Source organism: Capsicum annuum, chromosome 7 (assembly GCF_002878395.1).
Source record: "Capsicum annuum cultivar UCD-10X-F1 chromosome 7, UCD10Xv1.1, whole genome shotgun sequence".
Taxonomy (NCBI): Eukaryota; Viridiplantae; Streptophyta; class Magnoliopsida; order Solanales; family Solanaceae; genus Capsicum; species Capsicum annuum.
In genome coordinates this window covers 174,488,469-174,506,602 of record NC_061117.1, presented here as the reverse complement: position 1 = coordinate 174,506,602, position 18,134 = coordinate 174,488,469, and the positions used below count along the sequence as shown (strand labels likewise).

General features: G+C 39.1%; 1 protein-coding gene across 6 annotated transcripts; it reads right to left on the bottom strand.

The window, feature by feature from the left end:
- Positions 1-264: 264 nt before the first annotated feature.
- LOC107878083 (GBF-interacting protein 1-like) lies at positions 265-17,931 on the bottom strand. 6 transcript variants are annotated; one of them, XM_016724961.2, is made up of 11 exons: positions 17,129-17,931; positions 16,066-16,109; positions 15,262-15,370; positions 14,746-14,851; positions 14,168-14,565; positions 13,822-14,001; positions 9,684-10,074; positions 7,996-8,287; positions 7,452-7,610; positions 6,185-6,676; positions 265-1,074 (listed from the first exon to the last, which is right to left on the bottom strand). In XM_016724961.2, exons 1-11 carry the CDS (start codon positions 17,316-17,318, stop codon positions 784-786), a joined length of 2,652 nt encoding a protein of 883 aa, XP_016580447.1. In that variant the 5' UTR covers positions 17,319-17,931; the 3' UTR covers positions 265-783. The 6 variants fall into 6 exon arrangements, with proteins under 6 accessions (XP_016580447.1, XP_016580446.1, XP_016580450.1 ...); XM_016724960.2 differs by having other exon boundaries at positions 9,684-10,077; positions 17,129-17,535; XM_016724964.2 differs by having other exon boundaries at positions 6,200-6,676; positions 9,684-10,077; positions 17,129-17,508.
- Between the last annotated feature and the right edge of the window lie 203 nt (positions 17,932-18,134).

Sequence of the window (18,134 nt, the reverse complement as noted above, 5' to 3'; positions counted from 1 at the left end):
ACAAACATTTCATTAAAATGGAAACACGGCAAAGATCTACCCCAAAAAAATACCAAGTGATTCATAATATTTTTACTTCTCCAGTTCCTTCTGGCAAAATTGGCACTGCAATATCTAGTGCAACCCCAGTGTCCAGAAATGGTAAAGGTCGGAGAAATTTCAAGATTAGATAGTATTCTAACAGTGAATTGCACGCGAGACCACCAATGTCAAATTTTCTACGCCAACAAAAGAGCCTTTCAGATGTATCAATTCAACTCACAGTTTACTGCGAATAATGCCACATTTTTCTTTGCACCAACCAACAATTACAACAGTCACTCAAAATCAAATTTACAGGTACAAAGATGAGCAAGAAAGCAAGATGTATTAAAAAACCCTGTGAACCTCATTGCTTTCAAGAGTCCTAAATTCCCTACCAAAGGAAGAAATATATAGGGAAGAAAAAAGTTTAACCTCTCATGGTTACTCTAATAAAATGGTCAAAACTATTGAAGGCTATTAAGTTGTAAACAAAACCAATCCGCATATACCTGCCTCAACTAAAATCTGTCACTATCAGTTACAGGAGGATTCACCATTTAAATCCTCTGTCCAAGCAAAGAAGAGATACTTGGTGAAGTTCTTTTGTTTGGCACCCTTCTTAATTTACAGTCAGCCAGCACATTTCTTTCCCACATTTGCTGGAATCATTCCTCCACATCAAAACATGTTGCATCTCTAAAAACTCCAATGGCGATTTTCATTTCTCATTTTATGCTTTGCAAACAAAAGAATAGCTCCTCAATAACTATTTGGCCAGTTCATCTGTGAATGCTGAGGCCGTTGATACACATTGGCGGTTGGTCCAACCATATCAACTGGACCAGCTATCGTTTGAGACTGCTGCATAAGTGGATGAACAGTTGATGCTGTAACTGGTTGAGCAGGGTGATAAATACCAGCAAAAGCTCCATGTCCAGGTTGAGTGGGTGTTAGAGCCACTTGACCCTGAGGAAGATTATAAAAGGAGCTTGCTTGCAAACTAGATAAATCTCTATTGTGCGCATTAATCCACACACCTGAGCTTTCACTCTGCAAAAAAGAGATGTTGCATCTACAATCACATTCTTCAAACATAGGCACAGATGATAAATATTTTTGATGAAGTGGTTAAAGGAAATCAATGTGGAAGAGGGCGTCGAGTACACGGTACAAGTTATTTAATCAGAGTAGGAAAGTTAAGTATGAAGTTTGTTGACTATTGCCTCAGTTACTGCAGTAAAAGTAGGAGCAATTGTTGGACATTATCCAGCTTTTTTAGCCATGTTCTCAACTTAGTTTAGTGGCTGATTTTTAGAAGTTAGTGGTGTAGTTGTTTTGGATATTGCTGATCATAAAATCATGTACAAAGTAGTGGCTTAATTACAGGCTTTAGTTATTGCATTTTTTTAGTACTTAAGCACCACTTCAGATTAATGAAAAATCATCCTTTGTGCAGTAAATTAATTTGTTCTCTTCTTTGTTTTCACTTCAAAGAGTTGAAGTTAACCTTACAACTCCAACAAATTGGTATCAAGAGCTCTCTTCTTGAGAGACCTGCATTTGAGGGAAACATATCTTTCTCTTCTTGTTTTTTTCTCCTATGGATTCAGAGACTCCTTTCACTGCACTAGCACCACCCGTCTTCAAAGGTGAAGGCTATCATATCTGAGGCAGCAAGAATGGAGGCATATATGGAGGCAAACGATTTGTGGAAAGCTGTTGAGGAGGACTACGAAGTTCCTCCCTCGCCTGAAAATCCAACCATGACGCAAATGAGGAATCACAAGGAAAAGAAAACAAGAAAATCAAAGGCTAGAGCAACGTTATTCGTTGCAGTCTCATCTGAAATCTTTGTCAGGATTATGACATTGAAATCAGCTTTTGAAGTCTGGAGTTTCCTTGAGAAAGAATATGAAGGAGATGAACGGATCAAAGGTATGCGTACTCTTAACCTGATCTGAGAATTTGAACTTCAGAAGATGAAGGATTCAGAGACAATCAAAGAGTATTCTAATAGATTACTCAACATTGCCAACAATGTAAGATTACTTGGCTCTGAATTTCCTGATTCTAGATTGGTTCAAAAAATTCTAGTAACAGTCCCCGAATGGTTTGAAACAACTATTTCCACACTGAAAAATTCTAAGGAATTGTCACAGATTAGTTTGACAGAACTGTTGAATGCTTTGCAGGCACAAGAACAGAGAAGACTTATGAGGTCCGAAGGATCTGTTGAGGGTGCACTACCTGCAAAAGTTCAATCAAATCAAGGAGACCAAGGAAAGAAGAAGTAGAATAACAAGGAAAACTCAGGTTCTCATTCTCCTGGGACTCCCAATAGGTGATGATTTTCCTCCTTGCAAGCATTATGGAAAGAAGGGTCATCCACCGTTCAAATGCTGTAGAAGGCCAGACCAACAGTGTGATCATCAGAAGGTTTGCAAGAATACTCAGCAAACTACTGCTGCACAAACTAATGCTGCATAGGTAGCTAATCAGGAAGATGAAAAGCAACTCTTTGTAGCGACATGTTTGGCAACTAGCTGCTCGAATGACAAGTGGCTTATTGACAGTGGTTGCACAAACCACATGGCATTTGACCGTGATCTCTTTAAGGAGTTGGATACTTCAGTAATTTCCAAAGTACAAGTTGGTAATGGAGACTAATTCTGTTGAAGGCAAAGGTACTGTGGAAATGAAATGCTCCTCAGGTACAAAACTAATCAAAGATGTGTTTTTTGTACCTAATATTAGTCATAGTTTGTTAAGTGTTGGCCAGATGATTGAGAATGGTTTCAAACTTCTCTTTGAATCCAATTACTGACAAATCAAGGATGAAGATAGCAGAAACTTATTCAAGGTAATGATGAAGGGAAGGAGCTTTATATTGGATCTTTTAGATCATGAGCACAAAGCTTATTCTGCAACTAAGATCAATGCACAAGTTCTGCACAAAAGACTCGAACATTTCAACCATGCTGCTGTAAATAACTCACAAAGAAAGATCTGGTTCGAGGGCTGCCTAATCTTGAAGCCAAAATACCATATTACAGAACTTGTCAATTTGGCAAGCAAGACTTTCTTTCAAGAAAGCAACCTGGAGAGCCATTGAGAAGCTAAAATTAATCCACACAGATCTGACTAGTCCTCACCGAACTCCGTCACTCAAAGGGAGCGCTTCCCCCCAAATGGGGCCCTACGAGGCGCGAATCCGGATTAGTCGGACTCCAATGTGGGTACCGGACACCGTTACAGATCTTCAACTAGCAGATATGTTTACCAAAGCCTTGCCAAAGAGCAGATTTGAATTTCTTGGAGAAAGACTTAGAATTTGCAACAACTAAAGCAAGGAGGAGTGTTGATTATTGCCTCAGTTACTGCAGTAAAAGTAGGAGCAATTGTTGGACATTATCCAGCTTTTTTAGCCATGTTCTCAACTTAGTTTCGTGGCTGATTTTTAGATGTTAGTGGTGTAGATGTTTTGGATATTGCTGATCATGAAATCATATACAAAGTAGTGGCTTAATTATAGGCTTTAGTTATTGCATTTTTTTAGTATTTAAGCACCACTTCAAATTAATGAAAAATCATCCTTTGTGCAGTAAATTAATTTGTTTTCTTTCTTTCTTTGTTGTCACTTCAAAGAGTTGAAGTTAACCTTACAACTCCAACAAATTTTAAGCAAACTGGTAAGACAAATTATTCTGAAGGCAACTAAGTTAACACAGCAACAATTACATTCAGAAATTCTAATTGTTATCTCTGTTTCAGAAGTACAGAATTCATTCCGCAACTGGATCACAGAGATGTATCATGTACAAGTGTTTAATTGGGCAGCATACAAACCCCACTACTACCACGCTGCTCCATGCAAAACTAAAGTCTCTATACAATAAACACAAGGAATCCTTGTAACTTCCTCAAATGTAATGATGCAACATATTTCTATTTACAACAACAACAACAACAAACCCAGTGTATTCCCACCTAGTGGGGTCTGGGGGGATAAGATGTACGCAGTCCAAACCTCTACCTCTAAAGAAGTAGAAAGGTTGTTTCCAATAGACCCCCGGCTCAAGGCACGAGCTACCACACCAACACATAGTAAAGCACAGAAGCAGATTACATAACATAAATACGGCACCCATAAGTAATACAAAACAGAGGAAAGCACACAGATTCGTAATAAAACATGGAACACGGAACACGGAATCATAACAGGAATAAAACCCCCACCAAGTAATTCCCTACACTAGCGACCCAAAACTGACCCTAGTCCTCTGCCGTAATTCGCGTCCTCCAGACCTTCCTATCTAGGGTCATGTCCTCGGTGAGCTGTAACTGCTCCATGTCCCGCCTAATCACCTCACCCCAGTACTTCTTCGGCCTACCCCTACCCCGCCTAAAACCATCCAACGCCAGCCTCTCACACCTACGGACCGAGGCATCCATGCCCCTCCTCTTCACGTGTCCGAACCATCTCAATCGGGCTTCCCGCATCTTGCACTCCACTGAAGTCACACCAACCTTCTCCCGGATAGTCTCATTCCGAACTCTATCCCCTCTAGTCAGCCCACACATCCAGCGCAACATCCGCATTTCTGCCACCTTCATTTTTTGGATGTGGGAGTTCTTAACTGGCCAACACTCCGCTCCATACAACAAGGCCGGACGGACTACCACCCTGTAGAATTTGCCTTTAAGCTTGGGCGGCACCTTCTTATCACACAGCACCCCCGACGCTAGCTTCCACTTCATCCATCCCGCCCCAATACGGTGCGAGACATCCTCGTCAATCTCACCGTTACTCTGCATATTTCTATTTACTTCTAAAAAATTCACGCTCATTTTAAAACCAAATCCTTGATAATGTTGGCTAAAATATCAACATCTGAAACCAAATTACAACAAAGCAGTCAATTCATGACGAATCATAGCTGTTCAGTGTTGAGCTCTCTACTGAATCACATAAAGCATACAGACTACTGCAAGAGAAATGATTAGGAAACAATATAAACTCATACTGCAGCTTTCCCTGAGACAGACACAAAAATTCATGAATTGCTGCAACCGCCCATATGGCTCCTTAGACAAGAAGCTTGCCGGCAGGCCATGGCAGGTTTAATTTTCTTCTGAGGTGACTTTAAAAAAAATAGAGAGCTTTATTTTTATTTTTATGTTTTTGATAACCGTGGTATCTGGGCCACCTTACGCGCACCTCGACTAATTCCACGGGATACCTGCCACCTCCCACCAGCAACAGGTACCAGAGTTCAAGTAACTCTGTCCACCAAAGCTAGAACAGATGGGAAGAAATCACCTAGTGTTTGTCACTGTTGGGAATTGAACCTGAGACCTCATGGTGCTCAACCCAACTTCATTGAAACACTAGGCCACACCCTTGGGTGTAGAGCTTTATTAAGTTCTTGAGATAACCGTGTACTGCCACCCTAGTTAACATGCACATGCTGGCCCCCTCAACTTCCACAGGTCGGGACAAACCCTCTATTAGCTAGCAGACACTTAGCTAGGAATGGACAAGTGATAACACTTAAATTACATATATTATAATGGATATATTACAATTATAAACAAAACTAACATCAAACTCAATTTGACAAGTTAACATACTCCCTTTTTTTATGTAGTAGAATTTCATTAAAAACAGCATCCATTGGATGCAATAGTCACAGCAGAAGAGCAAATATCAGTCCAGAATATACAAGAATATAAAGCACCAAGGAACTGACAAAATCCATGAATGAGTCAATACTTTTATGGTTGGCCAAGCAAAATAGGCTAACCAAACAACTAGCTTTGAGTGAACATATTTGAGTTGATACCCCATCAAAACATGTACTATTCCTTTCACACCAAATACACCAAAAAATGCAGCTGGTACCATAGTTCAGATCTTCCTGATGGGGTTCTCAACTTCCCTAGAGGTCCAACTGATACAATGTACTCCAATTAGATTTAGACTTTATCAGTTTTTTGCTTCAATTCATACCAGCCCTTACCACTACTGCTCAAAGAATTTCAAGCTCTAAATAGCCACATTTCACTATTTTCAGAAAAATTGGCGCACATATTCCCAGGACATATTTCAATGGCGTATAATGAATTACCAACATTGCTAAGAGCAGATAATAGGACCAACCTGTTGTCCACTCACATAGACATTGTTCTCCTGGAACTGAGATGCAGAAAGATCCTCATTGGAAGCAGGGTTTCCAGAAGTTGTAGCTGAACTAGGGTTATAGTTGACAGGAGTGGATCCATATGGCGCATAAGTGCCGGGCACTCCCATGTGAGCTGAACTTCCCACATTAGCTCCTGGTCTATATTGCGAAAGCGAGTATCTGGCAGCAGCTGATGGTGGAGGCGGATATATACCACCAGCCTGAGGTTGCTGGGAAAATGCACCATTGCTATATAATTGATGGATGGCTGTTGGTGGAACGTAAAGTGGTGAAAAATAGTGACCATAGGGAATATAATTCGGAGGATAATGGGGCAGATGCATCGCTGTAGCCTGTCGAAATACGGGGACAGGTTGTTGTGGTACAGCTATAGAACTCTGCATAAGCCCAGCAGCTTGAGTCACAAGTGGTGTCGGAGCTGCTGCAGATAAAGCAAGAGTGTTCCCGCCCTGCAGAACAATCAAATAAATAAATACAAGAACAATCTTAGGGGTGGGTCAATTGAAGTCGGCACATCAATGTATCATGTAACTGATGTCCCAAAAGTAAATAGTTGTTCTCTGCGCATTATTTATTATGCAGATTTTCCCATGAAACTACTTGGACATCACCATAAGAGGTTAAATCAAGACTGATCTATTAAAAGGGACAGAAGGGCATCCAAGCAAAAGATTTTAGTGCATATAAAGAAGTAATAGAACATATTTACTCATCACTAAGAGGCTTAATGAGACCTCCTGGGAGAACTACAATATTAATCAAGAAAGCATGTTCTAGCAAAAGAAGATTTGGTGAGCTCGCAATTTAAACAGCATGGGATCTGATTTAATATTGCTTCCTTGGTTATTCAGAAAGCATTTGATTGAATACAATTCATGTTTATCATCTGGAATTATGTCTACAAGAGTTAGAGAATTTTCACCATAATCTAGAAATTTATTCGTCTATTTCTGAATTTCAGTATGCTGCCTACCCGTAACTGCATTTCAGATTGTAGAGAATTGCCTTCCCGTGCCTAGCTAAAGAATCAACCAGACACTAATTATGACTCAAGCATACAGGGGACAAGACAGCTTTTCGATGTATTTAGGTAAACACCAGAACCCTAACCCCTTAGCACACACTTCTCTTCCCTTCTCCTTCTGCTTATCTTTCTCCCCGCAAAATTAGAAAAAAACTAAAGACAAAAATATAAACCAGCACTCAGTCGAGATGGATTCCAACCTCTTGAGGTGATTGAGAAGTGTCTGGCGGCGCAACTGCAACATTGCCATTGTACTGAGTAGAAACACCCGCTGAATGAAAGGGTGAAATGCGGCCATCACTATCAGCACTCGAACGGTAGAATTGGGCATAGTAGTTTGGGTCAATGGATTGCTGAACCTGAACAAATTAATTGCTGTAAAATTTCTGGAGTATAACAAGCATATTTTCCGAGATAAATCATACAAATGCTTCAAAATGTATTGATTATTGACATGATTTCTAGGAACATGTAGAATCATTTTCGCAGAAGCAATTGATGTTAAATAGTTCCTAGAGTCATTAATACGAAACTGAGCACAACTGAACAAGCACTTGAATATCCTAGGTCCCTACCACATATTGAGGTAAAACCAGTATACACTGAGAAAAGAATTCAGTCAAACTGCTGTGATGTTCAAAGCACCAATATGTATGTTCGTTATACAAATAACACCTTGAGGCTTCAGACAGTATTATATGATGACACAATAGGTATACCAAAAATCAGAGAATGAAAACCTACAAGGAAATTTGGAAGACGAGAAACGTCTCGAGGTTGAGATTCAGAGCTTTCGAAGGGTGGGACCTGATTGCCCAACATTGTTGGCACAAAGCCAAAATTATAGTTGGGGGATGTATGAACAACTGAATACTGTTGGCCTGACTGCAGAGTCTCTTGCTTCGGTTCACTGCACTCTGGAGCGGAGGATGAGATATCATCATCTCCTTTTGCAGGCAAACTCTCCTGTCCATGTGAAAGTGGAGGCTGATCAGGACTATCTGTGTCCTCCACAGCTGGTGATGCATTTTGATTACTGCACAATTCATACAGAAGAAAAATGTCAGGTGTGAAATGCTAGAACTGCAGGAGGTGCAAATCTATTCATGCATCAGAATTCAATTTTGATTTGGGGAGAAAATATTTCGGCAAGTCCAAAACGAAAAACTAGGCAAACATCTCATGTTTACACCAAAAAATAAAAAAGCGGGGGCATCTTTTCAAAGCTACAACAAGAATTACCCACCCTCCCACCCCTCCCCCAAACCAAAATGAATTTTCACAAGCCTTTGGATCTCTATGTCCACGGAGATCTTTTCAAAGAATAGAACCACAAAATAAGAATACAAGTTCGTGCAAGGATAAGAACTGACTAAGAAGTTGTATCATAAGGTTGAAGATTGAACCCTAAAACTAAAAAATTGAAGCTTGATACTTTAGAGCACTGAACTTCAGGTAGTCAAGTTAAGTCCAACTTACTCCCTTTATCCAAAAACAGTGTTTGATACACTAGACAGTGTCTTAAGTTGAGACTTGGAAGTTTTAGTATTTAAATATATATGTAGGCACGCCCGGGATCTGGTCTAGTGGTAACAGCGCAGGGCATGATGTGTGAGTTAGGCGCACATCACGGTTTGAACCCTACAATAGAGAAAAGCCTTACATTTAAGTGGAGAAGGGTAGACAGGTGAATCCATTTTCCACCAAGTTTCCAACTTGCACAACGGCCCTTGGGGATTTCTTGGTCACCAATACGAAATATATATAGGTCCAAAATGGAGAAAAGAAGCCCCTAAGAGCTCAGTTCAAGGGGCAAAGGTTGAAAGATTTGTGACTTAGGTCACATGTTCGAGCCTTGCACCATGCAAAGTTGCGTTAGGTCCAAAGAATTGACCCCCGACAGATTTCTCAGTCACCAAGAAAATGGAGAGAAGAATGAACTGAAGAAGAATTTTATCTTTATGGAAAAATTGTGTTTGGCGATGCCTTTTTCTTTTTTTAAGTAGGTGGACCAAAACTGGGAAAACCCGACAAAACCAAAAGTAAGATAGTTGAACTGTGACAGCAGAAGTGTCACGTTTTCTTTTTTTAAGTAGGTGGACCAAAACTGGGAAAACCCGACACAACCAAAAGTAAGATAGTTGAACTGTGACAGAAGAAGTGGGACAAAGGGAATAGAAGACGTATCTAAACCATCTACTGATAGCGTGTTTTCGAGTTAGTCCTTTAATATTACTGTTGAAACTGTATTTTGAAACCAAACGACTACCTAAAGATTAAATAGAAGTTACATTTCTTGGTTGATAAGTACAGCTATAACAGAAATTGCTGCAAACGAACTTCTGCCGTATCAATAGGGCAAAGGTGGAGCAGCGGAGATAGATAGATAGATAGATAGAGAGAGAGAGAGAGAGAGAGAGAGAGAGAGAGACCTTGGAAGTTGTGCAGCTGCAGCTTCTTCAAGGCATTTGGAAGCTTCAGGAAGTGGTTGACTTCTGTCATGCTCAGGAGCATTATTTGTGGTTGGGCCCAAACTAAAGCTAGCCTCGAAACTTCCAAAACAGAACCCAAGTTTTTCAACCTCAGGAACGTGAAGGTGGTTAGGGATAATAACATGTTCAACATCTGAAATGTGTGATTCCTCCAACTTTTTCTGCAGATCCTCAGTAACTTCTTTTGTTTCAGGAACAGAAGCAGGAGGCTGTGACAGAGTATTGACTTCAACAGAAACCGTAGAAACACCAGACGAAGCAACAGCAGCAGGAGCAGACCCCTGAGCAAGATTACTGTTTACAGGCTTTGGCTTCCATTCCTTACACGGACCTACTGTATAAAAACATAGAAGACGGTATTATGCTTCCAGCATGAATTACTGAATAGATGGGGAAAGACAAACTCTATTTGCTAAGATGCTCTTCATATTTTCCAATATAGCAAGTGAACTCGAACCATAAAACAAGCAAAGAGACTTACAGCACTAAGGCCCGAATTATGGGAACACTCTAGCCATCTAGCGACAGAGTTAAAAGCATAACAAACACAAAAACTGAAGACACTATACATTTCAAAAGTAACTTTAGACAAGTATCTAAACAGAGATCAATATTTTCTATAACCTTTACAACGCCGTATCCAGCAAACTTAACTTATGCAAGGGACCAGATGACTAGTAACGAGCCAACAACCAACTTCTATTTTGAGAACGTGAACATCTTGCACTTAAACATCTCTGGTGCAACATTTTGATTTTGGAAACTCAAGCTTGAGCTAAGTTCCAGATTGGACTATCTTTTTTATTTGTGAACAATTCTAGAAATAGTATATATGCATTCTAGAAAAAAAAATCCAAGTATGTACATTATGATATAGGCTCAACGGCTAGGGCTAACCCCCATCCTCCAAAGTGCAACGAAGGTCACCAGCCTAAGATGGGCCTTTATTGAGCACTCATTGAACCCATCTATATATACTGTATATTATAGAATTACAGGTGGAGTAATATAGAAATTTTTAAGTTAAACAACAATACTGGAAAAATTGTGTTTTGATTTGATAGTCTCTGAAAGTATCCAGCAAGATTTATATAGTTAGATGTCTTATTTACATGATTTCTTTTTTTTTTTGGAGGTATGTAATGCAATCGCTGTTGGTTTTTTTTTTTTTGGGGGGGGGGGGGGGGGGGGGGGGGGGGGGGCAATCCTGTAAGCAAGAAGATTACAAAAGGGTTAGAAAACCTTCACACAAACATTTTAAAATGCTACACATAATAATATATTGTCAATAAAAACAAGCAAACAAAGCTTAAGTTCCCATTAGTTCATCTTGTTTAATCTACACTGAGCTCAACTTCAGCTCATATGACCAAATCAACAAGAATTTGAGACTTCAAAATTCTGTGGCATGAAAAGGAACCCTTTCGACATTTTTTTATGAAAAGAAAATCAAAGATTTCATTGCTTGTTCCAAAAGTTTTTGCTCTCTATTCATTGTTCTGGGCATGCAAATGCTTCTTTTTAATTTCACAAAGCATCTCAGAAGAGTTGTTACACTCGTTCTTCTTCAAAGTTCATCATAAATTTGTGTTCTGATAATTTATGATCTTACCCACATGCAAGTGTTCTTGTCGGAAATGGTTTTACTATTTCTTGATAAATTGCATTATGTTATCAAAGAAAAGTTCCAGTGGGAGATGGCGTGTAACTGGAATAACAGCTTTATATCCATTCGCTCATTTGTCAAAAGGTGGGAAGTAAGTGCTTATTAAGGGCACTTTATCGAGCATCCCTCCTTACTTTATGTCCTTGGTTCAGGCTCCTATCAGCATTACAGGAAAGACTTTGAAGTTGGGGAGCCAGTGACTACTCCTAAAGGAGGGCGGGGGAGTTACAGATTTAAGGGTCTTTAACAAAGCTTTTCTGCGAAATGGTTTTGGAGATTCGGGGTGGAGGTATAATCTTTATGGAAAGAAGTGATAGAAGATAAATATGGGGTAATGGAGGGGGGGTGGGGGGGGGGGGGGGGGGGGGGGATCACAATGTTGCTTGCGTGTGGAGGAATATCACGAAGGGATGGGTAAATTTTTACAAAAACTTCTCTTTCAAGGTAGGAGATGGGAGAAGAATTAGTTTTTGGGGACATATATGGTGTGGAAATATGGCGTTAAAAGATGATTTTCTGAGCATTTATAGGATATCTTGTCAAAGGGAGGCGGTAGTCCACCAAATTAGGGGAACACAGGGGGAAGAAGCATTTGGAATTTGAAGTGCAGCAGGGATTTCCAGGATTGAGAGGTGAATTAATTTCAAAGGCAGCTAGTTTTACTCAATCAGCATTGTGAGCCAATCGAAATACCCAGTAAAATGAGATGGAAGTTGGGGAACAGAGGTGTGTTTTCTGTCAATTCCTATTATGAGAAACTCTTGGTGGGGGAAGAGGAGGCTTTTCTCGGATAGTCAATTCGGGTTCCTAAGATACCAAGGAAGGTATCTAGAGGGATTATTTTGATGGCGGAAAACCCTTAGAAAAAGGAAAGTTGTTTGCATCAGCTGGTGTTACTACTTACACAAGGAGGGCAGGCGAAGCTGTGGATCATCTTTTACTCCACTGCAGCCTTTCCACAAAACTGTGGTAGGATATGTTCAGTTGATATGGTATGTCTTGGGTGATGTCAAGGTCTGTGAAGGACCTGTTGTTTTGCTTTGCTTGAAAGCTGAAAGAAGCAAGAGAGAGCAAAGAGGAAAAAAATGGAATATTGTTCCTGCGGCTTTGATGTGGACCATTTGGAGAGATAAATAAGAGGGCATTTGAAGGGGTAGAAATGAATTTTGGGCAGTTGAGGAGTAGTCTTTGATCCCTTCAGCTATTTTTGGTTTACCCATGTAGTTTTGGGATGTATAGAGGATTGAGTGTCCTTTATACAGAACCATATTATTTTGTAGGTTATTTACTTTTTAGTATACTTCTTGTGTACAGCCGACTTTGGCCTTTTGATTTATGAAATGAAATTGTTTACCTGATCAAAAAATATTCAGTCTCTCGTCTCTGGCTCAAAAAAAATATTCATTTTCTAATCTCTAAAACAGATCGCCCTACTAGGAACTTGCAGATTAATTAATTTGTCTCTACAACAGCAAGGTAGTAGTGGCATGGAAGGTTCTAAAGCATCAGTACCAACTGTTGCCTTCATATATAATAATAACAGAGCACCCGAAGTCTGAACATTCAAAACAACTACTTTTTAAAAAATCTGGTAAGTTACATGCAAATAACTACTTTGCTTCATTAGTTTAACAACTATAATCCAAACTCAAAAGTTTTGAACATCACAATTTTTCTATGACCGAAAAATTAGGACCGATGCAACCATTGAAACTCGAGGACAATGGAATGGCCCCTCTAACCTTCTCCACTTACATAATATGCTTAGTTTGCATGGTGCTGGACTCGAACCTGTGACCTAAGTCACAAGTCACAGCCACTTGAACTAAGCCCCGTAGACAAGTTTTGAACTTCATAATTATGACACATATACCTAACCCGTAAACTTTTTTGGGTTTTGGGCAGTCTGCTTTTACCAAAAAAAGAAGGTGCGATCTGTCAACTCTCTCTGATACTAGATGTTGTGCACATGAATAACCACTGCTTTGAAGATTTCTAGCATTTTTCTTAAATGAACAACAATCTCTAGTATTCTACTCTATCCAAGCACACCATTCCACTCCCATCACTGCAAATTTCACAAAATTTACAGTTTTCTCTGAAGCTGAAACATAGGCTGCAATTGCAAAATTTTGTTCTGTGTAGATGGATCAACAAAAGGTTTCTCCGCATATTTCTTGATCAGGTTCTTCATCTGAAAGTTATTTACATTATATTCAAGCTTCCCTTATCCAAGTACAAAAGGAAAAGGTAGAAGTACACTACGCAGGTAATTATAATGCAAAAGTCAAGAACTTCAATTATCAAACTACACAGCAATAGTAACAAAAAAACTAACAACATCTATTTAGTAAATCATTTGAGAAGTTGGGGCATTATTTATATCATACAGATCACGTTAAATTACTATACCTTTTTGTGGACAAGCTGTTTGAGATCGATTGTTGTAATTAGATGACGGCCTACTAACGGAAGAACCACCATGGTTTGACGAAGCAGTTGGTGAGTGCTCATGAAGTTGATTCTTTCCAGGCCCCTGAAATTTGCTTGGCATCTTTACTTGGACATTTGAACTTCCAGCATCAGAAATTGCTACCAGGATGTGAGGGGAAAGAAATATATAAGCTTCACAAATTGGGCAGTAAGAAGTCCTTAAAAAAACAAAAAGGGGATGATAAAATATATAATTATACTAATCGTAACAAATATTCTATCAAACAATAACAGCTTCATATTATTAAATCTTAAAAGCCTTTACCAGTAGTTTTTTTGCTCCCATCGGAGTTAGAAGAAACACGTTCAACAGGAGAATGCTGTCTCCCAACTTCCCTTCTAACTGTGCCTACTACACCAACGGGTCGTGAATCTTGAGATGGCAAGAGCACAGGATCTGCAGCTGAGAGATAAGCTCCTGATGAAGGTGGTGAAGATAGCATTCTTGAAGAATTGCCGGAGTTTGGCATCCTCTGCCCATGCACATCCCTGTTTCCTGTAACCGCTTTTGGGTTTCTGCTTGCATCAGCAGAAGCTGTCTGCATATCTTTATTTGCTTCAAAATGTTTAACTCCTCTTCTTGTAAATGCATGAGCATTTTGCACCATACTGTTGCTCCCGGAAGCTAGACCACTAGGCCCATTTAATGCAGCACTTGATGAGCTGAAAAACAATTAAAAAAAATTAGAACTTCAAAGTAAGACCAGATAATCTAGGCAACCAAAATCCTAAGAAGGATTTTGTTGTAATCTATTATGAACGGTATGACCCTGGCAAACCAAGGTATCATGCATATGCAACAATTGCCTATATAGGAGAAAAAAACATAAACAGCAATACCACCTTGAAATATTCTTTGCCTCAACATAAGGTACAGAAGATAGGTTGACACTCTTGTCAAGAATTTGATTGGTAATGTTATCTTTCCCACTCTTTCCATCGCCTACATCTGACAAAACATACACATGGTAGAATGAGTGGATAAGGGAAGAGAGGAACATAAGATCAATCTAAAAGAACTATAAAGTTTTTTTCCTGTGAGAGAATGCAAAGGACTTAAAAGTGTGAAATCAATTCTTTAAAGCCTGATAATGGCCAGAAAGCCTGAATAAGTGCTTAAAATCAGTTAAGATGTATTTGAAATAACAGGTGAAATGTGTAAACAAAGTGACAGAGTGTAGATTAGACATTTAAATCTAAAAAATCAGAGCCTTTTGTCATTTAGAAAGAAGGGCACATTAGAACAGATGAAAAGGAAGTAGATTGAGTCTGTTAGAAAGGATGGGCTTGTAACCAGGGCTCTGCAACATCACAAGAGACTACCAAAATGCAGGAAGACATGAGAAAATATTTTTTTACCTTTTGAAGCATGACGAGAAGTCGAATTCCCACGAATCCCTTTGTTCCCCCTGCCCTGCATGCCTGTTTTCCACTTTGATTCAGCAGACTCCTTGACTGAATTCTGAGGCTAAGAGTGCAAACAAAGCAGGTGAAAGGTCTATGGTAACCCAAAACACTTCTTCATTTATTAGGCGTTTAAAAGAAAAAAAAACAATGCAATTTAAGTGAGATGCTTATACAAAATTGATTAGACCGTAAGTACTCCGAAAAAGAGACCCTTTTGACATTCATTAGGTTCTGAAGAACCAAAACTTCAAAAGGTGAATGAATTCTGCTAAGGTGCTCATGCATAATGGTATTTACATCAGGAACTTTTTCGATAAACCAAAGCTTTAATTATTGCAATATGATTTTCTTCAGCAGAACAACAAAATAAGCTGCAACTATAAATCTATAATTACAGCAGTTCAACAAAAAATGGCATTTGCATATGCTGAACAACTACGTGATTTCGACAGGTCTATGTATACGCTATTGAATTTGTTATCTATTTCAGGCAATAAATCAGTTGCTCACCCTAGATAATGCAGAGATTCTAGAACCTACACCACCAATAGCACTTATAAATCAGTATGTCAACCACAGACCAACAGTATGCACTACAATAACCTCTTCAGGTACCAAAAATAGATAACGAGAATGCAGAAAAGATAACTCATATTTATGCCACTCCCGAAAAAAATTACAGGCGAATTAATAAGTTCATTTTTTTTCATATTATAGAAAGCGATTGTAGGTATGCAGATCAGTTCCTAACCGTACCTCTTTTCTTCGATCACGCTTCCTTTTAACTTCATGGAATGTATCTGCAAACAAAGCATTAAAGAGGTTAGTAAAGAAACTTAGTTATGTCACTGAACAAGGATACCAAGAAAGATAGAACAAGAGACCTTGTATGCTCCTAATGTGAATAAAGATAGAACAAGAGAACCTGTATGCTCCTAATGTGAATACCACATTTCCTTATCAAAAAAACTGTGAATGGGTACATTTATTCTTAAAAGCATTGGACTAACCATCAACCTAGTGTTCAATAAATCATAGTTTTTAACCCAAAATCATATGTAATCTGCCGCAAAAATATGATCTTGATCTAAGAGCAAATTGTAATCTCCCCCCCCCCCCCTCCTTTTTCTTTTGTGGGGAGGGGGAGGGGGGGCAGGGAGGTTTTTTTCTCAAACACATAACATATTAAAGGCATTATTGGCAACCCAAAATTGAACTCTCCCCCTCCCCCACCCCACCAGCACCACCACACTCTTTTTTTGCGGGGAAGGGGAGGAAGGGGGGAGAAGGGTGATTACATCTATCAGGAGGCTTTTTTTCTCAAACACCATAACATAAAAGCAGCCCTTTTACACAGTGAACCCAAAATTGAATTCTGCCCCAACCCCCTCCCACCCTGCCACCACAAACCCCAAATTTAGAACACCAGAAAGAGATAAAAAAGAGAAAGAAAACAAAGGGCCGTGAAGGTGTAAACCCCGACTCAATCGAGTAAGGGGCACACATGCAGAAGACCAAAAGGATAAAAGAGAAAAAAGAATCAAGACAAATTGAAAATCTCGAGAAAAGGGAAAAAATAAAGAAAGAGTGAAAATTGAAAAAGGGTGTCTCCAGAAAGGGAAATTCATTCTATAGAGTAATCAAAGCACCAAAAACAGATCAACAAAAATAAAGAAAACAAGATCAAACCCATCTCCACATTAAAGTGACAGCCAGCTAAACAAACATAGCAAAGTATTAACTATACACACACACAACAACAACAACGCACATAGAGCACTGTACATAAATAAAAAGAGGACATAGAAAAAAAAATCACCCTGAGAGAGGAGCTTCTGAGCAGTTTCATTGGGATCCATAGAGCATTCCCTTAACATTGCATATATGTCATCTTCACTATGATTTCCAGTGATTTCTTTGATGTTTTGGATCGTCTTCCTCATACTGTTTGGGATTGAAACCCTAGCACCTACTACTCCACCACCACTCTTGCTGCAGCTGCTGTTCATCTTCACCACCACCCCCCCCAGCCTATAACACCACAAATATTCTCTAGTATAGTGTGTATATACCTACCTACCTCTCTCTCTCTCTCTCTCTCTCTGTATATATATCAAGTGAATCTATATATATATATGGTGTGTTTAGAGAGAAGGAGGCAGAGAGGGAGGAAAGAGAGTATATTTGGTGAATTATAAAGAACAAGGGTTCTTCAATATTTTGTATCCTACATTGTTAGTACGGAAAAAGCAAAAATTCTCTTGAGTATCACAAATGGCTCAAAAATATCTCGTTAGTTTTTTGGCTCAAAAATACTCCTTCATTAAATATTTAGCTCAAAAATATCACTCCCTCTAACAGAATTCCACTAAAGCCGCCACCTAGATTAAAAAAGTCACCTCAACATTCTATATTAGCATCCACATGTATAATTTCTTACCCATAAGCTTACCCGACCCAATAACCATAGACCCGATCTTATAAACAAATAGAAAAGGGTATACCCATCAGCAACCTCATTTGACGTAAAATCCTCCAACCTCACTTGTGCTATTTAGTTCGACGATAAAGGATAATTGTCTATGGGAAGGACGATACAACTCTTAAAGAAATTAAAGCAACAGTTAAGGATGATGCAACTCTAATTTTTTAATTTAGTGTGTTGTGGTGATGTCGACTTAACTTGAGAAAGTATTTGCTGATTTGTGGGATACAGTTACATATTTTGATGATTCTAGATTTTTGTGAATTTGTATAGATTAAGTGATTTTCAGCTTGTACTATTTAGTCATTCATGTTCAGTTCATGTTCAGCTTATTAATTTC